The sequence below is a fragment of the Aspergillus viridinutans genome (assembly GCF_018404265.1).
Source record: "Aspergillus viridinutans IFM 47045 DNA, scaffold_6, whole genome shotgun sequence".
NCBI lineage: Eukaryota > Fungi > Ascomycota > Eurotiomycetes > Eurotiales > Aspergillaceae > Aspergillus > Aspergillus viridinutans.
In genome coordinates, this window is record NW_025091222.1 from 2,379,029 (window position 1) to 2,402,872 (window position 23,844).

The 23,844-nt window shown below is 43.7% G+C and overlaps 6 protein-coding genes across 6 annotated transcripts; 2 read left to right on the top strand and 4 right to left on the bottom strand.

Annotated features, from left to right (window-relative positions):
* Positions 1–271: 271 nt before the first annotated feature.
* On the bottom strand, positions 272–580 carry Aspvir_008486 (uncharacterized protein; the record flags this gene model as incomplete). Its single annotated transcript, XM_043271654.1, has 1 exon — positions 272–580. One exon carries the CDS (start codon positions 578–580, stop codon positions 272–274), a length of 309 nt encoding a protein of 102 aa, XP_043127589.1.
* A 7,874-nt stretch (positions 581–8,454) lies between these two features.
* Positions 8,455–9,013, top strand: Aspvir_008487 (sucrase/ferredoxin-like domain-containing protein; the record flags this gene model as incomplete). Its single annotated transcript, XM_043271655.1, has 2 exons — positions 8,455–8,631; positions 8,681–9,013. 2 exons carry the CDS (start codon positions 8,455–8,457, stop codon positions 9,011–9,013), a joined length of 510 nt encoding a protein of 169 aa, XP_043127590.1.
* A 588-nt stretch (positions 9,014–9,601) lies between these two features.
* Aspvir_008488 (type I iterative polyketide synthase) lies at positions 9,602–17,410 on the bottom strand (the record flags this gene model as incomplete). Its single annotated transcript, XM_043271656.1, has 7 exons — positions 9,602–9,687; positions 9,742–10,018; positions 10,072–12,778; positions 12,821–14,594; positions 14,679–15,891; positions 15,949–16,725; positions 16,775–17,410. 7 exons carry the CDS (start codon positions 17,408–17,410, stop codon positions 9,602–9,604), a joined length of 7,470 nt encoding a protein of 2,489 aa, XP_043127591.1.
* A 1,267-nt stretch (positions 17,411–18,677) lies between these two features.
* Aspvir_008489 (uncharacterized protein) lies at positions 18,678–19,703 on the bottom strand (the record flags this gene model as incomplete). Its single annotated transcript, XM_043271657.1, has 2 exons — positions 18,678–19,193; positions 19,365–19,703. The coding sequence occupies 2 exons, from the start codon at positions 19,701–19,703 to the stop codon at positions 18,678–18,680; spliced, it is 855 nt and encodes a 284-aa protein (XP_043127592.1).
* Positions 19,704–19,949: 246 nt separating this feature from the next.
* On the top strand, positions 19,950–20,850 carry Aspvir_008490 (uncharacterized protein; the record flags this gene model as incomplete). The annotated part of the gene is made up of 4 exons (XM_043271658.1): positions 19,950–19,977; positions 20,037–20,137; positions 20,207–20,285; positions 20,339–20,850. 4 exons carry the CDS (start codon positions 19,950–19,952, stop codon positions 20,848–20,850), a joined length of 720 nt encoding a protein of 239 aa, XP_043127593.1.
* A 946-nt stretch (positions 20,851–21,796) lies between these two features.
* Aspvir_008491 (FAD-dependent oxidoreductase) lies at positions 21,797–23,271 on the bottom strand (the record flags this gene model as incomplete). Its single annotated transcript, XM_043271659.1, has 3 exons — positions 21,797–21,991; positions 22,050–22,705; positions 22,764–23,271. The coding sequence occupies 3 exons, from the start codon at positions 23,269–23,271 to the stop codon at positions 21,797–21,799; spliced, it is 1,359 nt and encodes a 452-aa protein (XP_043127594.1).
* Between the last annotated feature and the right edge of the window lie 573 nt (positions 23,272–23,844).

Below are 23,844 nucleotides of genomic sequence, written 5' to 3' on the forward strand. Positions count from 1 at the left end.
CTGGACCTGCTTGGACGGAAACTTGGTAAGAGTATGACTTAGTATAAGTCTTCGAAATGCTACCAGGCGGGCAGAGGCTGTCGGAGATCTGATGTGTGTTGCCCCTGACTGTGTTCCAGTTCTGGGTTTGCCATTCATACCAGACCTGCTGGTTCGTAACACATTTGCAAGGTTCACACGAAGTAACAAGGCTCTGTCTGGGCTCTAGGCTAGAGGAGTTGCATTGGTATTAGAATAATAACCCTTGGATCTAGGTTCGTAGCAATATCACTTACTCGGTTGCATTGTGGAAAGAGATGTCACGTTCATCCCAGAAACCAGAAGGGACGTGGACTCCTCCTTCTGGGAACTTGTAGAAGGTGATACCGTCAACCTCAAAGCGGTCTTCTCGGTTCGGTTCAGGCAATGAGTACTTATATGCCGCACTGACAGTGCCACTATCCGTGATTGTACCATTGCGAACTAAGTCTAAGATAGAGACTTCATGATGCTCGACTCCTGGTGCTTCTTGGGATTGTGCTGCCTGAATTCCGAGCCCATAAAGGGCAAGGATGAGGCCCAATGATTGAAGAGAGACCATATTGACGCAGATTAGGGTTCGTATAGTTAAATCTGTTCTGTCTATTTGAATTGACCCATCAAAGTAGCCGGGCGGCCTTATATACGTTTGTTCTGTGTCTCAGTTGAGATGCTTTGCTGATGTGCCCGGCCGATAGCCATATAGAAGTTATGCAGCGGTTTTGTAGAAGCTACTCCCACGTGAGGGTGGACTTATCCTCTATTGGATTAAAAAACTGTAGCTCCTTTCGTTCTTGTCCTCTACTACGAGCAAAGGCGCCATCAGGTCAGTCTGAAGGTTGATTAAGGGGCCACCAAGTTTTTACCAACCAATAAGGCCGCCAGGTACGGAGTAGATGAGAGATGCCTGTTCCCACCACGCCGGGCAACCGTTTACTGGGTCGGACCTTCTTGCTGGAATACTGAGAGTCATGCAAATTCCTACGACCTACCCACTAGCTCCGAGCATGTGCAACACCTAATAGCACCATAACTGGGCGTCTGAGACAAGAAAACCTTTATCTAATGTGCAATATATACTATCTAATAGGTCTATTATAAAGGGGCCATTCAATTTCTTAATACATAAAGAGGATAGGAGAACTTAATATAATGGTGTAATTTATGTCTTAATTCCTAAATTTTCTTAATATCTCTAGAGGAACTGCTATGATTCTTTTTTAAAAAGGGGAAATATACATTAGAATAGTATCTATAATCTATATACTGAATTTTAGATCATTCTAACTATGTCTTGGAGAGAAAACTGAGGCCTCGAATATCCGGTTTAGTATGGGAAAATGGCTTATCATTAAGAGGTCAGGTTCATTGAGATGGTGGGGTCTCGCATTGCGCGACCCTAAATACTAAGGCTTAGTCTTACTAAGATGCACTGTGGTAGGGGTTGGTTAAATGTTGAAATTAACTAGCCAGTCCATACACTAGGGCTTCCTGATCTCCAGCCATCGTGAGTAGATGTGATCCACGCTCCATGCATGATGCTTTGCTAAGAATTTCCCAGGCTGGCAGCGAAGCTTCAACACTAGTGGAGTTGACGACTTCAGAAATTTTGAGTTTCTTGGAGTGGCTTGAGTGGCTCTTTGTTTTGAACCAGCACGCCCTCAGAACACCTTGTCTCTAATATTCGGGCGTCTTGATCTTAACAGCCGGCTTAGCGAGGTTGAGCAGTTAGGACAGAAAGTTAGAAGCTTACATGAGGAGGCTATAACAATCACCGAAGATTATCCAAACTTTCTGAAGGATTGTTGTTGGAGCCATGCAGCACTTTTCAACAACGTGAGTGGTGGACACTAAAAGTGGATGGTTATGGCAGGCGCAGAAGAGAGCCAATAGCCTGGTTCAATTAATTATTATATAGGATAATAACCTTTCTAGCACTGCAAGTTCTCGAAACCAGCCATCCAGAATAAACAGACTCCAGGATGCAGACAAAAACTCGTGGAGCATGCTGCCACTATGTATTCCTGTGAATGGGCTATGAAAAGAAATAATTATTTCATGCAGTAGTGAAAACACCAACACCCTGGATGGATACCCCACGCTTAAGCCACTACGCACTCATAGAGAGCACGCATGAGGGAACAATGTTGGCTAATTAAGTAGCAAGAAATTCAGTCCGCCCCGGACACCAAGTGAGTGTGGGGGGATTTTGGATGATAAAACACGAGTTCGGGTTCCCGTCAGCCCGCGGGTTATATCCAACCCACGACCAGTCTTATTAATAACTAGATTCAGTGATTTTGGCTGACGCAGGCCATGGTCTTTTAGGTACGGAGTAGTTAAGAGGCACTAACCATGCCCCCTTCTATGGACACTGGAGATTGATGCCCTAAGAACCTTCCGTTGGATTAGCTGAGAATCATCGTAGCCTTGATGCTTCAGTTGAGGTTCGCGCCACGTGTCTGATCGACAAATTAAAGAAACCTTCTCCCTGGCTCGGTGCCGATCATTCGAAATTCCAGCATGGGTCGTTTCCTTTCATAGAGCTGTGATTTCATCCATGCCTGCTTGGTTCCAAATATGATGCATAGACAAGCGGTTCTTGTCACATTATTTGTACAACAAGAGCAGGGGCCCTATAGCAGGTGGAAGACATGGGGTCGGGCTACTACAGGCTCGGAGAAAAGAAAGTCGTCGGGGTGATCCGGTATATTGCAGCGTGTGAGCTTAAACCTGATTATGCCGAGCCCAATTCAGCGCTCCCTCGAAGCTTCCCAACATAATGGATAATAATTCCATTGTCACAACTTAATCTCATTTCCGTTAATGGACTCCAATCCATCATCTCTCTTGGTTCCCTCACCAAATAACTGTAGAATGGGCAGAGAGAGGTTCAGAATATGAAGATATTTCATTAATCGTTATGTATGTAAATCTATGTTTACTATTATATTATGGAAGGAGCTATCTACTAAGTGAGATTATATGATTAGATCTCTGCTATACTGAGTATGGCTATATACCCCTAGATTTAATTAATAAGGTTATAGCTACTTCCTAATTAGGTAGTTAATCTATAATTATAGTATTAAGATCTGCTATTTATAGTGCTCTACTAGGCTAAGCCTAGTACCTTAAAAAATTAATTAAACTTTAGATAACTAAGTAGCTTTATTATAAGATTTATAATTATCTTATTTATTAAAAGATACTATAGGAAGACCTACTTCTTAACTATTATATCTTTAATTTAATAATAATTAATATTAATATACTTACTATATGCATAGAATTAAGTATTATAGGCTAGGTCTATAGCAGGCTAGCTATTAGTATTAATCTATATAGGGTATATACTATTAAAGCTAATATCTTTAAGAAGATAGGTAAGCTAGATAGCTTTCTTTATAATATAAATAATAGTAATATATTTAGTCTTATATATAGATAAAGAGATAACTAATTATAGCTTAAAAGTCTATAAGATAGGCCTATTACTAAATATAAAGATATATCTAGTAATTAAATAGTATATATTAATATATCCTATATAATCTATATTAATATAGCTAATAATAATACCTAGCTTATATATAATATCTTTTATATTATAAGGCTTATAGATAATTCTAATATCTAGGGTCTAATAGAAGAATTAAATAGGATAAATAAGATACTTAAAATATAATTTATTAAGATTTATAGTATATCTAGCCAGCTTCCTAATAGTAAAGGTAGTATCTAGCCTAGTCTATAGTATTAGATATATAACTAAGCTAACTCCTACTCTATATCTCTCTTTAAGTTTAAGATTATATTTAATAGACTTATCTAATTTAACTAGCTAAGCACCTTCTTCTATAGGTATTATTATAGTTTTAACTAAATATAGATTAAATATATTAATAAGATATTAAAGATAAGTATATTAAGATAGCTTAACCTATCTTTTCTTAATATCTAGATCTATCTTTATATCTAGATAATAGGTAGCTAGGCTAATAAATAAAATATTAAATAGTTTACTAATAACCTTATATACCCCCTTAGTAATCTGCTTAGAAGGTCTAGTAATCTCTATATTATTAATATATAAGATAAGGAGTATACTATAGATATTAAAGAAGAGATATTTATTAATTTTAGATAACTATAATCTAATCTTAGTAACTCTACTATAGAAGATAAGATACTAGRTATATATAGACTACTTTAATCTATATAAAGAAAGTAATAGTCTATATATATAGCTAGACTTATTATTAAAACCTAGTAGCTACTTTATATAGATAACTTTACTATTAAAGAATTTATCTTATAGGAAAGTAAGCTTGATGTCTACCTTAATATAATAATAGCCTAAGATAGCTATAAGTATAAAGAATAGGTAGATAGTAGCTAGCTTTATAGTAGAGGAAAATATCTAGTTAAAGTCTACTCTAGATATCTAGATATAGTCTTTAGTAATCTATCTTATCTTAAATTAGATAATCTTATTATTAGTACTAATCTTAATCTTATAGATCTAATACCCCTTAATAGTCTTATAGCTAGTAGATAGGGTCTTAAGCATCTAGATACCTTACTTAATAAGATTATTTATTTTTACTTTTATAGTATTTTACTAATTATCTACTTTAGGAGAGTTAATTATCTTATAAAAGGAAGAAGACTTAATAATATTAGTATAATTATTACTAATATATATATACCTAGTAATAATATAATTCTATATATACTTCTCTATAGCCTTAGTATTAATATAATACACCCCCTATTCTATAAGCTAAATTACTTCTAGCTAGGAATATTCTAGAAGATTTTCTACTAGCTTACTAAAAAGACCTCTATATAGGAAGTTAATATCCTTAGTAATACTAGGACCTATCTCTATATATATTTATAGTATAGAGATGCTATCCTCTAGTCTAGGTAGATTAGATATAATTAGATCCTAGCCTTTAATAATATCTTAATCTAAATTATTATCACTAATAACCTTATTTAGATTATAGTTAGTAGGTGGAATAGCTAGTAGATTAATAAATTTTCTATAATTATTATCTAGATCTTTATAGAGATCTAGATTGCTTTCTTCTTTAAAAATAATATTATAGATATATTTAACTTTATTAGTTACTAGTATCTAGATAATATATTACTTACCTAGGCTAGTGTAGCTAACTAAATAATAATAAATAGTATATAGATTAATCTTTATAATACCCTACTTAGATTTAACCTTATTAGTAATAGTAAGATATCTAACTAAACCTAAGATCTATAGGGAGCTAATATCTAGATATTTACTAAAGTATATTTTATATAAAGTTATATTTTTACCTTAAATAGGTAAGATATTCTTAATTAGAATAACTCTCTTTATAATTTCACCCCAGAGTTTATGCAGAATAGTTTTATTATTAATAATAGTATAAATCTTTATAAGAATAGTGTGCATGAGATATTCTATAACTAGATTCTAGCTATAAGTATATAGTACTATAAGTTCCTATTTAATAGATTTAGCTCTAGTCTATACTTAATTCTCTTTTTTAATAAATTCTCCTTTATTATTAGTATAAATAATCTATATCTTAATACCTGCATACTTCTCTTCTTTAATAAAGAGCTTAATAAGTGGCATTACTTAGTATCTAAATTTAAGTAATTAGATAGTAACCTAACTATTAAATTAATCTATAATAATTATCTAGTAGTAAGCTCTGGTAATATAGTTATTTAGTATATTATTATAGCTACTATCTATATTAATAAAGATATATTCTCTATATTACTTAATAAAAGATATAGTAATATACCCCTTATAGACTATTATATTAGCTACTACATAGGACTTATAGGTATATTTAGGAATTAATAGTCCTCTAATATCTATTTTATTAACTATTTTAGATATATAGATAATATTAGGAATAGATAAATATATAAAATAGTAGTACTATATTATTAAATTAACCTTATCTTTCTTTAATATATAAACACTAGTATAATTACTATATAGTAGATCTAAAATAAGCATATATTACTTGCTTAGGACCTCTTATTTAGTCTAGATATTAATTATAATATTAGAATAAGGTTTTACTAATTCTTACTTAGCTTGCTTACAGTCTTCCTATAGTAAGTAATCTTACTAAGAGAATAGCTAATTATTACCTCTCTTAGGATAGTAAGGGAATGCTATTAGCTATATCTTAAATAGTATATCTAGCTTAGTTAGTTTAACTAGCTTATTAGTCTTAATAGCAGCATTGCTTCCTATAAGGTAAAGAATATAGGTATTCTAGATAATATCTCTATATCTAATAATTATTTTATCTAATAAGTAAGTAATAATAATACTATCTAGTAAAAGATTAACTCCTAGACCCTTATAGCCTAATCTAATAGTGCCTAAAAGGTTGACTACCACCTTAGGGATATAGAGAATATTAGTAATAATAATATATCTAGTATATCTACCTAGATATATAAGATATAAGATAATATCCCTAATTAAATTAGAATATATAATCTATCTTATTACTATCTTAATACCCTATTTACATAGCTTTCTTAAGCTATTTATAAAGTTTATAGGTATTATAATAAAGTGCTTAGTAGCTCTAGAATTAATAATCTAGTTATTAGTACTAGTGTGCAGGCATAGAGCTAGATTAATAGTAATAATTACTATCTATATATTTTTAATATCTTATTTATTTAGTTTAGAGGTAAGGATACCATTATTATTAATTAAATTATTATTATTAGTAGGGGTAAGGATTCTATTATTATTATTAATAATATAGAAGGTAAGTATTATTTCTTTAAGTATTAAGGTAGTTAAATACTAGCTATTAGGTATCTTATTATCTATATCTATTATATAAGCATAATTATAATTATTAGATTAATTAGATAAAGACTTCTTATCAGGCTTCTTATCTAGATTTAACTCCTAGTAGTCAGGCTTCTTATAGCCTATTTTACTATAATAATAATACTTCTAGTTCTTCCTAGTTTCCCAGGGAACCTTATTGTTGGAATCTTTCTAGTTATTTAAATTAGAGTTAGACTAATTTAACTAATTTAATTAATTTAATTTATTCTTAGAATTATTATTATTCTTCTAGGCCAGCTTCTTCCCTTTCTATACTTTTATAATATTTATAAATAATATATTAAACTTTATGCATATCTCTTCCTAAATAAGAATCTATATAATACTATTAAATATAGTAGTTTTCTTATTATAGTAACTATTAAGATAAGATATAAGGAATATCTCCTATATCTTACTAAGATTATAGAGTAAGAATTAGATTTTAATAAATTTAGAAAGCTACTTACCTTCTTTAAGACTATAATTAAATTTATTAAGGGCTTAAGATAATTTTAATATATAATCTTAGACTCTATTATAACTATTATATATTATATTAATAGCTATTTATAGCCCCTTAAAGGACTATATATCTACTATTATATTATATTTATTATTAAGATAGTCCTAAATAGCTTTAGATAATTCTAAATTAATTACTTTATATCTAATAGTATAAGATATAGTAGAATAAATAACTTTATATACTTTATTATTAATCCTTTTCTAATCTAGAATTATCTTCTTAATTTTCTTATACTATTTTATATCTTCTAATATACTTACCTTAGGCTAGGTTAGTAATAGCTATAACTTTATATATAAGCTATTTACTGTATACTATACCCCCTAACTATATAGGTAAGTCTTAATAGCTTTAGACTAGATTTAGAAGATATCTATATCTATAAGTAATAGTAGCTTATAGAGATCTACTTAAGGTATCTTAAAGAGAGGTTTTAATAAAAGAAATAAGGTTTTAGATATATCCTTTAAGGGAATAAGATTTTAGATATATCTAAGAGTAACTACCAGGCTTCTATACCTATAAGGATTCTTAAATATAAGAATCTTTTACAGGGCCCTGTTAATAAAGGTAATAAAAGGATAGTTTCTATCTTAGGTGGAATATCTAGCCTAGATAAATATTTTAGGTAGAATATCTACTAAAAGAGGCTTTTAAAAGTAAAAAGTAGTAAAATAGCTTAAGGAAAGAACTTAGGAATGATTCCCTAGAGCTCTCTAAGAGGCTCTGGGCTTATAATCTATAGAATAGGTAGAGAGAGGTTTAGAATATGAAGATATTTTATTAATTATTATATATATAAATCTATGTTTACTATTATACAGTGGAAGGAGCTATCTACTAAGTGAGATCATGTAATTAGATCTCCACCATACTGAGTATGGCCATAATAACTTTGACTACACTTAACATGCTGCGCTCACTTCTGAAAATCACCGGCAGGCGCCCGAAATACATCTTTCCGGAAGTCGATCCGAAAGTTGATGGCGCAGACTGACGTGATGACTGCCACGACTGCACCATGAAATGTCCCAAAAACGTCAAGATCGACTCCACCCTTCCTATGTACGGATTCATCAAAGAGTTCCACGCCCACGTGCTTGTTGCGACGGGCAAACAAGACTGGATTCCCAAGGTCGAACAAGAAGATGGGAGCTTAATGAAGGCGTTCAAATCGGACGCTAAATCAAAATTTGGGGTTCGTTTGCTCTCTACTTGGCAGGTAGAAATATGCTTACGTGCAAAAGCGTATCATGGTCTCTGCCTCCAACCTCACTCTACCAGGAGGAGAGGCGCCGGATAACTGCAGCAAGACAACGATCCTCGTGCTGCCATCGTTTACCTTTGTGGACGACGTTTCTTACTCAGATGTGCAGCACGTTGTCGAGACCTTTATTGACGTGCCACCAGAAAATCCAACCGAGTCCCTCAGCAGTCCACGATTGAACTCTCGACCATGTCCACATGACTACGTAGTCTTGCTGTGCTCGCACAAGCGGCGCGATGCGCGCTGTGGAATCACGGCGCTGCTGATTAAAAAGGAAATGGGCCGACATCTACGCAGACATGATCTCTACTGAGATATGGATGATGAGCGTCCCGGGGGTGTAGGGATTTATTTTGTGTCGCATGTTGGCGGGCACAAGTTCTCTGCAAATGTTCTGATCTATCGCAAGCAAGAACAGCAGATGATCTGGTTGGCGAGAGTCAAGCCGGAAGACTGTGAGGGGATTGTGAATTACACGATCATGCAGGGGAAGATTGTTCATCCGGATTCGCAGCTAAGAGGAGGATTTGACAGGGCCAAGGGATTGACGAGCTGGTGATGGCAAAACCATTGGAATATGCTTCTGAAGTTAGGGCTGCGTGGATTGCTACGGATGTTCTTAGGCTCAACCATTACACAATAAAATACTCTTACAGAGGTCCTTTCCCTTTTCATGTTTCCTTTAAGCATACATGTTCCTTCCTACTACGTATATGCCTTATTCGCCGATCAATATTTCATTTAAAGAACAGAAAAGACACGTTTAATGTCTGTTTTGATGTCCTTATGGACCTTTCAACAAACACATTGAGATACTGTTAAACATAATGAACAGAAAGAATAAGGCAAAGTAAATAAAATACAGAACGAGCAAACCACCAATATCAAAACGCCAGACTTATCAACGCAAAAACCCCGACTGCTTCCATGCCTGGATATACCTCATGACCAGTGACCAATCGATCGGACCCAAACCTCTGAATGTTGCTGAGTGCTCTTTAGTGCGAGCTGTGTCCAGTATCACCCCGCCACAAGACATACGTAAAAAGTCCATCTCGAAAAAGTCTCCCAGCCTGGCCGCCGGGTTCTCTGACACTGTCAAACTAGGCGGAAACTGGCGCACTCGATGTAGCCATTCGCCATATGGAATGACGTTAGACGATGGGATATTGAGTGTATCGGAAAGGATGGTCACCATTTCGCTCCAGGGCTGGCGCACAGGGTTCTCAATGTGGTAGATTGGGTATGAGGGCTGCTCTCCTATGAGCAGATCACCCATTGTGGCCGCCACATCATTAACTGGGCACCACGACAAAACCTATAAAGATGTTAGATGGGCAACTAAGAGACACAGGGGTCACAAGAACATACCCCGTCCAGATCCGGCAGCACTCCGAGTGTCTGCGACGACTTAATTAAGTGCACGAGATGTTCCACCGGATTCCACTGGCCGTTGATCTTCGATCCGCAGATCTGGCCGATACGCACGGAACTGACGCAGAAGACGTCGGAGTGTCGGTGCAGAGTCTCGTCAAGCATATGCTCACACACTAGCTTGGCATCCGCGTATCCCATTGGCAGGGCGGATTCTACGTCGACTCTCTCCTCCGGGACGCGTGCTTGGCCGCTCAGGAACGGATGGCAGCCCACCACTGAGACGGAGGAGACGAACAGGAATCCCACTTTTCGCCCTTCGTTGCCGCAATCACGAGCAAGGTCAATCAAATTGCGCATGGACTTGAATTGGGGCTCGAAGCCGCGCACAGGACGTGTCATGCTCATGGGCCATGCGTTGTGAACAATGTCTGTAACGTTCGCGACGAGATCTTGATAGGCTGCGGTGCAGAGACCGAGGTTGGCCATGGACGTGTCGGTCTCTATTATATCCAATTTTGTAATGTTTTCATTTAACAAGAGGTCTCTGGATAGAAGGGCCTTGTGTTGTCGAGCGGTTGGGTCTGAACTGCTCACCCTGTTCAGACAAACGACCTTGCGAACACCCGGTTGCTCAGCGAGATGGGCCACAATATGCGATCCCAGACTGCCTGTGGCGCCTGTAACCAGCACACAGCGCGAAGGACTGTGATTGACCAAGCGCGAGATCGGGGCAGCAAAGCCGTTGGTATGTTTTTGGACCAACCACTCCGTTACTGTTCGGCGGGCAAAAACGTCAGCCGGGACCTTCGAAGGAGCAGGGGGAAATGTGGATACCCGGCGATGATTCTGAGGAGAGGCAAACGCAATTATAATGCGCTGGATGGAGTTCTCGGGCAAACGGCCATCGCTCCAGTCGACATGACCGTATCCGTTGCCGTGCAGCGTCTTCTCCCAGAACTCTGGCTGAGCGAGCGCATGCTCGCGACCATCATCAAAGAGCCACCACCCTTCGACCAATCCAAAGACCGAATCCACCCAAGGTACTGCCTCAGTCATCTCCAGCATAATGAGAAACCCGTCGGGCCGGAGAATTTTGTGGATGTTTTTGGTGGTATTCGCCAGACTGTGGGTTGCATGGACACAGTTGGTCGCCAGCACAACGTGCTGGCTTTCCAGAAGCTTAGCTGGGGGTGGTTTTTCAATGTCAAGCACCTCAAACTTTATCCAGGAGTACTCCTTGAATCGCTTTCGGAGTCCAGCCACCAGCGAGGGCGAGATGTCACTAGCTGTGTAGCAGACAGGGATTCTCGAGCGAGCGAGAAGCGGCAACAATGCCGCCGTCGTACCCCCAGTACCGGCACCCATCTCCAGAATGTTGATTGCCTCCTCGCGTTGCGCTAGGAGGTGGTGGATCAACTGCTCCCAGAAATGCTGCAGCTGCCGCAACCAGGCCACGTTAATGGGGGACTTTCCGTACATGCCCGCCGCGAGCTCTCGCCCCTCCGCAGAGCCAAACAGCAGCTGGATGGCTTCAGTCTTTCCTGTCAAACAATCCGCCAATTGGGATCCGGTCAGGCTAGTGAGTTTATGGTCGTAGGAGTGCTCAGGATACTCATGTAAGAGGTCTTGAAGCAACTGGGAGGCTGACTTGGATGGAGCGGGAATCGCTGTGCGAATCAATGTTGAGCCCTCCACGTCCACAAGGCGCGCTTTTTCTAACAAGCCTCGCAGAACGGCCATGACCTTGTCATGTTTGGGCAGGTGAGGAATGGGAGGGATTGATTCACCCTGTTTCGCAGAACGAATAGAGCATCCCATTTGGTCGAAGGCGTCGAGTGTGTGGACAATGACCAACTCTGTCAATTTTGGCTGGACGTGATGGGAATAACCGGAGAGCTGATTTTCTGCGATGAATCGGTCCGTTTGGAGCTTTGTCTGTGTAAAAAGATCCGCGATAGAACGGGTGGGGAGCTGTGCATCAGCCTTATACAGTCCACCATTGGTTTCGCCATCCTCACTGGCTTGAAGCAGAACGAAGTCACTGGCCGAGGAATTTGTAGCAAACTCGTCGGTACTGTCTGCAAGAGTTGCGGAGTCAGATGCCCCCATCTTGCCTCGAATGCTATTCACCAGACTCCGCACATCCACCATCTCCATGAGCTCATCCAGCTCGAATTTGATGCCGAAGTACTTTTCAACCTCCCGAGCAACCTCCATGGCCAGCAGTGAGTCAATACCCAGTTCGACGACGTCCGAATTGAGTTGGATTTCGTCCGCGTCAAGCCCCAGCAAGTTGATAAACAAACTTCGGACACCACCGAGGACATCGGGCCCATCATCTTTCTTCGCCTCTTTTTTCACTTCTTTCTTCGTCTCTTCTTTCGCACTTGGCTTCTTGCCACCAACAGCAGTGATGCCGGCTGACTTGGAGGCCTCGAATCTTGGAGTGATCGAAACCACATCAGGTATCGCCGCTACGGTGGGAGCTGCCTGTTGGACTGGCTGTCCACCAGTCAGCTTTGTCAGGAGTCGGGACATGCCGACGATTGAGACTTCCACGAAATGAAGACCCAAAACGATCCACACCGGTTTGCTGGTTTCGGCATCAAAGACGAACAAGTCGCTAACGTACTCCTTGGGCGATGGTTGATGATGGCGCGCATATACGTCCCAGCGCTCTGGTCTCGCATCCATCGGGAAGCTGGGCGAACGAATCCATAAGTCAACTCAGTTAGACAGATACATCTTGTCATCTTCGCAATCAGACATGCAATTCAAGAAGATACCAGCCACTTGACAGAAGGTATCACCAAGACCAACGCTAAGAACTGTGTTTGTCGGATCCTGTTTGACGATGCGTCCTGCAGACTCGTTTCTGGAAGAGGCCAGCTTTTGGAGCCCCTTGTAACTGTCGTTGTTGTACTGCACCACAGGTGAGAACACCTTGTAGATATTACGACTCCCCTTGATGACTTGGTCAGACTCGTCACCGTCCAGCAGGGCCAGAGCGCGCCTGTGATCGACTAATCGCTCGTATGTTTCAAAGGTCTGAGCAGCAGATTCAGGCGAATGGAACACCATGCGACCTGAAACGTGCTGTGTGGCATCAACGTCTTTCTCCGTGCTGGTGATATGGAATTTCCAGGTAATCGGGCTGTCATCAACCATCTCCGCATCGAGCCAGACTTGTTTCGTTCCGCCTAGGCATAAAGGCGACTCGCTCTCCATGCATTCCAGCGCGGGAAGCAGATTTGATACATCAACCAGACTTGCCAACGTATCACGAGCAATGACTTGCTGCAGCATACTGGGGCAAATCGCCGCCGTTTGTGCGATAAAATGGGCCCCAACAAAAGCCTTCATTTCCTCCGATTCAAGGTGAATCTGGAATCGTGCGTGTGTCTTTGTAGAGTCTTCGTAGCCAATGAACGACCACATGCCGTTTCGAGTATTGGGTATTTGCACGACTGACTCGATCTGCTTGACTTGCTGTTTGCGGCGCTCCAACCAATGTTTGGACTTGACGAACTGATATGGTGGAAGCAAAAGGATGGGACGGTCGATTGCCGGTCCGACATGTTCCCAGAAAGAATGGTTAAGCCCTGCCTTCCAGAGGTTGACTGTCGCGTCGGTCATGTTCTGGACAGCTCCTGAGCGGGAGATATCGATGGACTGGAAAGTCATATTCCAAAGTCCAGCAGTCCTGCTGGCAAGACTTGTTACTCCCGAACCCGAACCCGAACCCGCCTCGAGCCAAATGCTCGACGGATATCGCTCGGCCAGGCGCTGCACCGCCTTATCAAAGTGTACGGGGTCTCTCATGTGAGAAGCAAATACCGTCGATGGGGGCGGACTGCTAGCACATTCTTGCGTTGCTCTCTCATGGTGAAGAACTGGTTTGCGGAAGATCAAGTCTTCTCCGAGCTTCTCGAGTTCAGGAACCAGATCATCAACTAAGCATGAGTGGAAAGCATGGGTAGTATCAAGGGCCTTTGTCTTGATGTCGAAAAAGGTGGGGGAAGAAGATACGGTCTGCTTGACAAGTTCGATCGCAGCAGCGGTGCCGGCCAGAGTGAAGTTTCGGGGGCCGTTGAAGCAGGCAATCGTAACTGGGACTGAGGAAGCGTCATTCACCCGTTGAAGCAGCTGTTGGACAATCTCCCGCTCGCCGTCAACAGCTAACATGCAGCCCTTCTCCGGGCCCCACTTCTCTTCAATGATTCTGGCCCGTCCCGAGACCACCTTCAGGGCGTCCTCGAGCGTGAGCATTCCAGAAATACACATGGCCGTGAGATCACCGAAGCTGTGACCTACGAGCGCTGTGACCTGCACGCCACTTTCGATCCAACTCTTTGCGCAGGAATACTGCAGAGCGAATTGCATAGTCTGCAATTCAATGATGCTTCTCGCCTGGCGCTCAAAGATGGCTGGCACAATGCCTTTCAGTCCCAGCGATAAACAGGCCTCATGGCATCGGTCGAGATGAGTCCGTAGCACAGGGAAGTACTCATAAGCCTCTCAGTCAAGAGTTACAAAATCGGACCGTTGGCCACTGAAATAAAGAATAACTAGTCTCGATCGCTCTTTTCCATTTATCAAACCCGGTTCGCTAGAGCCATCTACCAGATTGACAAGTTTTGCTTCCAGCTCGTCCACTGAAGCGCAACTGAATATGTGTGCCTCTCCAAGCGAGCAATTCGACTGGCGGGCTAATTGGTAAGACAGATTGCGGATCAAGAAACAGTGATCATCTTGCTTTCTTGATCGTAGGAATCGGATCATCTTGAACGCATACGATCGCAATGATTGATTGTCAAAGGCAGAAAACCAGAAGGGACGCCTCCATTCGTCGATGTTTCCGGACGCTTTGCTTTCGCGTGTAAATTGGTCTGTCTGGGTTACAACCAAAGAGGCGTTTGAGCCGGAGGCACCGTAATTGTTCAGCAGTGCTGCCCGGAAGTCTGCTTGCCATGGCTTTAGAACCTTGGAGATATCGATATTGTCCGATGGCAAGGCTCCGAGCTTTGGGTTCAGGGTCTGAAAGCCAGGCTGCGGGGGAATGGAGCCGTGATGAATCATCAGCAGTACTTTGATCAAGGCAGCGATCCCAGAGCCGCACTCCAGGTGGCCGATAAGGCCCTTGACCGATCCCAGATTCAGAGGCTGTGCACGGCCTGGGCCGCCCAATATTCTGCGGACACTGTTGTACTCGGCTTGATCACCGACCTGTGTCCCGGTGCCGTGTGCCTCCACCACCGAGATTTGCTTAGGATCAAGTCTAGCTTTCCTGAGAACAGTGGAAAAGACATTGCTGAGAGATGAGATACTGGGGGCAGTAATTGCAGAGCAGTTCTCGTTTTGGTTCACGCTTGAACCGCGGATAACACCGAGGGCCTGATCGCCATCCTCGAGCGCGGCAGATAGTTTCTTCAGAAAAACAGCGCCGGCACCCTCTCCTCTGCAATAACCATCCGCCGCCGCATCAAATGGCTTACATTGTCCAGTAGGGCTGAGGAAAGACGCTCCGTCGAGGTTCTGATACCATTCGGGGCTTGTCATAATATTAACTCCACCAGCGAGCGCGGCATCACACTCGCCGCCCAAAATTGCGCGGCATGCGTGGTGCACTGCTAGGGCAGAGGATGAACAAGCCGTATCTATTGTGACTCCCGGTCCGCTCCAACCGAAGAAATGGCTGATTTTGCCGGCAGCAAAGGACTTGAGATTTCCAGTGGCTGTGTAAGCCGTAGGTTCATGGCAAGCGACATTGTTCTCGTAGTCCGTTACGCCAATGCCGACGTAGCAACCGACATGCTGGCTTCAACCTCGCTTGTTAAAATATCCAGATTGCTGCACTGCCTGATAGGCAACCTGCAACATCAGTCGATGTTGTGGGTCAGTCGAGACAACCTCCCTCGGGCTCTTCTGAAAAAACTTGTGGTCAAACACATCATGATCGTCCACGAAGTTACCAAACCATTTTCGGTCTGGATTGTTCTCACGCCAAGCTGAATACTCGAAGTTCACTCTGTCGGTGGGAACTTCACGGGCCTGCGATTCTCCAGCACAAATTGTGTGCCAGAACTCATCCAGGTCGCTACCGCCGGGGAAGTGGCAAGCCATACCGACCACGGCGATGGAATCATGTGGGGTGGGGTCTAGCAAAGCGTACATTGGGGCAGAGCAATTTTCTGCCTGGATATCGATATTGGCTGCATGCGACAGCTTAGTGCCAAGCTTGCGGAGGAACCACTGGGGCACGAAACGCTGGCTTCCGAAGGTTACGACCAGGGAGGTCGATTCATGCAGTGTCGTGAACAGCTTATGCCAATCAGCCTGATCCGTCAGCATTGCACACGCAGCCATTTTGTGGAGCTTTCCGTCCACGGGGAGGATCGAGCCATCGGCTGCCCGTGTTTTAAAAGCGAGCTGTGATGTGGCCGGGAAGCGATACTTGGGCTCTGAGTCAAAGAGATCCAGAAGAGCCGTAGCCTGGCTCCTGCGGCGCTCACAATGGAAGGGGCCACGCAGGGATGTTTTTGTGAAAATCAAACCAGCTTCCTTCAACTGGTTTAGGATCTCGTTCCCATCCACTTTTCGAACAGTGAGAGTGGCCAGGCGGGCTTCAGAGATGACAGAAATGTATGCCTGGCCTCGTTAGATCCCTGAAACTTCCTTAGATCAACAATTTGCATACCTCTGGAAAACGCTCTGCGATTCCATGCAGCTTCTCTTCCGCAGTCTGGGATGTCCACCCAACCGCGACAGACTGCCACTTATCGCCATCTTCGTCTTCCGAGTCTGCTGCATCGACTAGTGCACCTATAGCTGTTGCCATTCGGATAGCGGCGGCGCCGTGTGTTTCGAGTTCTGCAAGACTTCCCGAGCTAGCAACGGCAGCACTGCTCAACAGCCCAGAACAGAGACCCGCTGTCTCGGTGTTGACCTTCAACACGCTCTTCAGGGAATCCTCACGCGTGATGTTTGGGTTCATTTGCTCCACAAATTTGGTATATTGTACTAATTGCGTTGCGATAACCAATGGCGTGACCAATATATTGGGCAATGGAAATAGCTCTTGGGATAGTTCTCCTCTTCTCACCCATTCACTCAACGTATCAAGATACTTTCGACCCCGGAAAGCTTGGAGCTCAGGATGGGCCGCGGAGATTGTTGACCATTCTTGCGGTAGTTTTACCAGGAGGTTCACCATCCACTGGAGATGACTTGTTTCCAGCAAGGCAGTTCGAAGTGCGGTCAAGTGTCGAATGTCGATGTCGGGATCCTGAGGCCCGAAAAGAAGGGTAAGGGTGCTGGGATTCAGATCAACCATTTTGAATGACCACCGGCTCCGAGATAAAAGAGTGCGAGGGTTCAAGTGAAGCAGATCGAAAAGAATCTGGTTATGTTGAATATTGTACAGATCTATGTTAACACAAGTTGAATTCTCTGGCGTCTGATTGTGATTTTTCTCAGCCACTGATGGGAAAGCAGAACAATATATACAGCTTGCACGCAAAGCTCACCCCTGTCAAATAGCAGCTTACTGGTTACAACATCCCTTTCTATCTGTTTTCCATGTTTTCACTGTATGGAAACTCCGATCTTGCTGATGCTCCCAGAATGAGACTCTGATAAAGGGCTCAGCCCCACTCGGACATTTAGAGAGCGTGGAATTAGCCCTATAGTCGCCTCAGCACGCTGTGAGCTGAATATGCTCTGTGTAGGAAAGTAAAATTAATGGCTCTTTTGTCGGCGTTAGTTTTTCAGCTGCGCAATATTCGGCTATTGACCACCCGTTGTGGCTCAACATCACCTTCAAGGAGCTCAAGTGGAAGAAATGAACAATAAAGTTCTGCTCTTCAGAGATCATCTTCAGCGTTTCCTGAAGTGTGCAGGCATAGAGCCCTGCCCAGACAGGTAATCCCCGAAGGATTTGGCCCCCTTGCACTAGACTCACGCAACATTCACCACGACATCCACACGCAGGAACAGACACGTCCATACTACAACGCGCAGGAAATTGCCCCTTTTGTGAACAAGTGCCCTGTCCTCTGAGAGCTGCACCTCACCGTCCACCACGTGCAGGGCCGAAGGATTGGTCCCATGCCATCGGACAATCTATACTCGTGAATTTACCAGCTGATATCTCCTGCAGGGAATTCAAAGGATTCAAAGGTTGATTCTTCTGCTGAGATAGGTCTACCGGATAAACTTGACGATTTAGGGCAAAACGAGGCAAGGACAAAGAAAGTGACAGAGAGAAATCTAGTCTCTACTTCATGCAACAGCTCCAGATTGATAGAGATAAGGTATTCAGTTCAGCTTCTTCTTTCGTTACGGCGGTAAATTGAGTCACTCACACGGTATAACCAGATTGCTAAAATGTGAACAACAAGTCATGCTTTGATAATATCTCTGAGGTTAAGCTGAAACCATTGTAGCACTCTCCTCGGGACACCCCTATTGAGGATTTGGAAATAGGCCAGCGAACATAGAAATTCTTATTCACAAGTTCAGCGAGAACGATATCGAGTTCCATTGCCAGTTGCAGGTTTATTTTTCCTCATCCAGATTTCAAACATTGATAGACTGAGATCCTAATAGCCAGCTTTTGTCGCAACATTATCCACCCAAGCCTCCACGGTTGTTGGCTCTCTCCCCAACAGCCACCTCAGTACGTTTGGACTTCCCTTCAGGCCGCGACGATTGTAGAACAGTATGAGATGTTCGACAGTGTCTCGGACCAAGTCCCCGCGTAGATCACCGGCACTCGAGCGACCGAGTCCAATCTCGCCTTGGCCGTGCTCGGAACTACCATATAAGTTATCGATCAACTTGCTTACTCCGGTTTCGAAGCTGGGTGTTTTCAATTCAATGTTTTTTCCAATTCGTTTCTCAATGATTCGTATAATCTCCGTCTCGGAGATTGGCAAAGTAGACACGAGTGGATACTCGGCCAGGTAGTGGGCTTCACGTTCATCGAGAACCTTCACTGTTGCGGCAGCGAGGTCGTCGAGAGCGATGACGCTATTTGCATGCTCGGGTTTCCACCATTTCTCCATTACGGGATGGTCTTGTGAGGCAAGCCTTGCGACGGGATAGGCGTCGAGGAACTGCGACCAAATCATTAGTATCGACAATGCTTCAGGACATCTTCACAGGCAAATCCAAACATTTCCAGGTTTAACTATGGTCCAACAGTCCAATGGACTGAGGAAAAGTCTCTCCTCAACATAGCTCTTCAAGTCGTGCTGGAGTAAGCTCCGATGCTAGGTGCCCAGTACACTTGACAGAACAAAGTGCTTGAAGACATTGCCTTCGCGACGCGACTCTGCGACGGCCGCGTCAACCAGGTTGAAGCCAATCTCTTTCTCATGTAAATGCAGGCTCGGCAACACGGCGTTGATGGCCGTTGCGCCATGCAACAGGTGACGGCAGTCAGACAGCGACTGCAAATCAACTATGACAATTTCCGCGTCCGGGTAGGAGATTTCTAGGTTCTTGGCCGAAGCAGTGGAATGCGCGGCCAGTCGGAGGCGAAATTTACCTTTATTGTATAGGAGAGGGATCAGCCGACTGCATTGTTTCCCGCTTGGACAAGTAATGACAAGGACTTCACTCATGGTTGTGCACGGTCTTTCGAATCGAATCTATGAGACGTTGAATGAGGGCACAAACGCTTTTGTGTTGCTGGTATAGGGGAGCTATATACCCACCACAGAAGATGGATCCGGTCATTCGCTCGGAGATACTTTTTGGGCGGAGTTTGGGCCCACCAGAGCATGAGCATCAGCAATCAGCCATATGGGCGTTATAACACTAAGATTTTTCCTGCCAGACTCTAGGGGTAAAAGCTAGCTACACCAAAAATGGACTCCAAAATAATTGTGATCACGGGTAAGTGGAAGTTGTATGGACATAGTCGCCTATCATTCGCTTCGCTGATTCCCTTTTAGGTGCGAACACAGGGATCGGGCTGGAGACGGTGAAAGCTCTCTGCCAATCTAATCAGAAATATCATATCCTACTCGGCAGTCGCAATCTCGAAAACGCCCAGGTGGCATGCGGGCGTCTTGCTACTCAGACATCCCAGAGTACCGTGCAGCTGTTCTTGGTGGACGTCTAGAGCGACGAATCGATCGATGCAGCCTTTGGGCAGATTGCAGCCAAGTATGACCGGATTGATTGCCTAATCAACAATGCTGGTTTGTCTCACAAGTTTTTCTGGAAGTGAAATTAGACCGACTGACTGGCACAGGCGCTTCCTTTGATTCTTATATTGATCAAGGCATGACAGCCCGCCAGGCATGGAACAAATCCTGGGACGTAAATGTCACGGGTGCACATATCATGACGACTAAATTCCTTCCGCTACTACTCAAGTCGCAAGACCCGAGGTTGTTGTTCATTACGAGTGGCCTGTCCTCACTACAGGGCGCTTCCGATCCTCAGAATCCGAAGAATGTCCTAGCACCAGCGGTGCTGTCCAAGGCACTGCCGTTTGTCGGATATCGATCAGCAAAAGCGGGCCTTAATATGTTGATGGTGGAATGGACTAAGGCGTTGAGGAACGACGGCGTGAAGGTGTGGGCGGTTGCTCCGGGCTTGCTGGAGACCTCTCTTGGGGGAAACCCAGAGCTGTTGAAGAAACTAGGGGCGAAAGATCCCAAAATTGGGGGTGAGGTTATTCGTCGAGTCGTGGAGGGCGAACGTGATGCGGATGTTGGGAAGGTAGTGCGCGAATATCTGTCGCCGATTCAACCCTGGTAGATGTTGATAGTGTCCCAGCCACGAGTACAGTAGCATACACACTGGGAAAGAATAGAGAACATAACCAATCCCTGAAAACAAAATCTATTCCTAATTATCACTCCTTTGTCTACAAAAGCGTTCAGTTCCCACCTCGTCTTTTTCTGAAGCCCCTCTAGCATTTCCCGATTCCATCATGTCAGCTCACCTTGACAAACCTGTTCCTTTCTTATGAGGGCATTCTCCCTGGACATCCCCATACAAGAGCTCTTGTCCAGGGCGGGTCACCCAACTTGTACGAAGTGAACAGCGAGGTAATACATGCAATCAACGGTGGAGAGAATAACTCAATCAAACCAGGGTTATATTCTACTTAGCTTCAATAGACTCATGTGACTGATACTAGCGCAGCAGCTTTGCAGCGGATACAGTCAGGTTTGAAGTGAAGAGCAGCATCCAACATAGCCGTAGCCAGGCGAACTTGCTAGGTTTTGCGATGCCAACTACATCTAGAATGGAGTGGATCCAATCAAAGGTGAACACAACTCCTCTCAATATTGATGCCAGCAGAATCGATAGGCTAGACCACAGTAAATAGGGTAATCCATAGTTTCTAGCATGATAGTCTTCGTGAATTCTTCCTCTGTGGTCATTGGTGGAGTCCTGTACAAATGCTTCGTGGAAATTATTTATACAGACACCATATACCATGTATATCACGAATATTCTACGTTTGTCCTGTTGATGTTTGAGGATACTACCGTCTAAGGGGATTGTGGGAGTCGCCCACGGGTCTCGCTGATGTCTACTCCGTAGCCTGATTGTAGTTCTCATATCCCACAGAAGTTCTATTTCATTTTTGAACATGTAAGAGATTGAAATTTCAAGCAGGTTAAGAGAGTTGCATATGATACGTATACGTTCAGGTACAGCTAAGCCACAGCCATCCACCGGAAAGTTGTCTACCTCAAGCCGCAAAGAGCCACTCCGGCTCCTGAGAAGCATTGGGAGTATCTTTGCCATTGACTCCGTTCTCCCCCTTCGTCTTCTTCCAGGTTCTGATTCTCTCCCGGTAATCATGAATAGTATCCTCCACCATCTTCCCCGAATCAAAATGCCAGATCTTGAACGATCGATCCTTAACTTCCTCGGAAGCATGATTCTGCCTTGACTCTCTTAGCCGGATCCGCCCAGTCAGGCTGCTGGAATAGATCGCAAACCCGCCGACTGCTATTCACAAGCCATTGCGTCCGCGTCCGGCGGATCTTATCATATGTCTCGAATGCAGCGCGGAGTGCATCGCCTTGCGACACGGCTGCCTCCCGAGCTGATGGACCTGTCAGCTCTGGGATCATGGTACACAGACACAGCGCATCCTCCACCCCGAAAGACGCGCCGGCCCCATGGTGTGGGCTGGATGCGTGCGCTGCATCGCCAACGAGACAGACTCGCCCTTTGTTGTACTTCAGCACAGGGTATTCCGCAAGGTCAAAGAGGGCCCACTGGTCAAGCTCTTCAGGGAATAGATCTACCAGATTGCGGACCGGGAGACTCCAGTTTGCCAGGGCTTCTGAGACAGCTTTACAGGATCCGCGGGCGGTGGCGGGCTTATCGAGTGGCCAGTCATTGGGGTCGGAGACGACCACCGTTGCGCCGATAGTGTTCGTATTGACCGGGTAGTGAATCAGATGCGCGTTTGGGCCAACGTGCATCTGCTGTTTGTGAGTCTTGTACTCTCCGATGGCGGCGATGACTTTGTCCTTGGGGATGAGTGCACGATAGGCAACTTTGTGGGTGTACTGGGGGTATGAGGCGGGGTTATCTGCGCCGAGGAGGATTTTCCGCGCGGTGGACTTGATACCGTCGGCGGCGATTACTGTTGGATTAGCGAGACTTGAAGGGAGCTGGGATCAGAAAGTCAGGGAGAAACACACCCGCATCGGCCTCCACACTAGTCCCGTCGGTAAACTGCAGCACGACCTTATCCCGATCTTCTTCGTCCACAATCATTTCCAGTCTTTTTTGCAGGTGGATCACTCCCTTGGGAATCTCCTTGACCAAGTCATCTAGAAACTGATCACGACGTACGGTCTCCCACCCCTTGACGCCGGCATCCAATCTCAGCAACGGCGCCTGGTACATGGGGTCGTCTTCGCGCTGAAGCCCATACCCGTTGATCCAGCGCAGGTACGATTTCGGGTCCGTCTGATCCAGCGACACGTTGACCGCGCCCCCAGACCGCAGCGCACGCACAATACCTGGGTTGATCTTCTCCATGCACTGGACAGTATTGCGCGTGAAGCCGATACCGGCGCCGATCTCACGGAAGTTGCGCGCTTGTTCGTAGAGTTTGACTTGTACACCACGGTGGGTGAGGCCCGCGGCCAAGACGAGGCCGACGATGCCGCCGCCGACAATGGCAATTTCGGGGTTATCTGTCATTTTGGGTGTAGTTGCGGTGTTTTGGAGAACCTGAGCCCTGTATTTGAGGTATTGGTGGTTTGATCAGACGTATATATTCTCTTCATCTAATCTGTCCTGGCCTGCCACCTTGCAGATCTTGTAGCATATTCGTCTTGCCGGGTCAGCACTAGCAAAGGGTGATTATGCCCAAGCATTGAAAAGAAATTCCGAGAAAAGGTTTCGTCAATAAATGGAAAATCTTTTGGCTTGCCCGTATATGACAAAGATCTACTGTAATGAAAGTCATGAGCAAGCTGCGCACTGCAAAACACAAGGCAACTGTGAATAAATTACAACTTCATATCTCAACAATATATATATACATAAACCAAATCCTTCAATTTCTTCAAAATCAATCTATTCGATAGATAGCACTGAATAGCTGTAGGATACAATTAAAAAAAAAAAAAAAATTTAGATGGTCCGAAATTATATCAGGTTCTTTGTCTCTAGAAAAGTCCGTATACTAATATTTGATTAAAAGCAAATTATGAATGTTAAAATGTAGAAGTATAAAACTACAAGTTTATATGGTGTTTGGTAGTGTGCAGT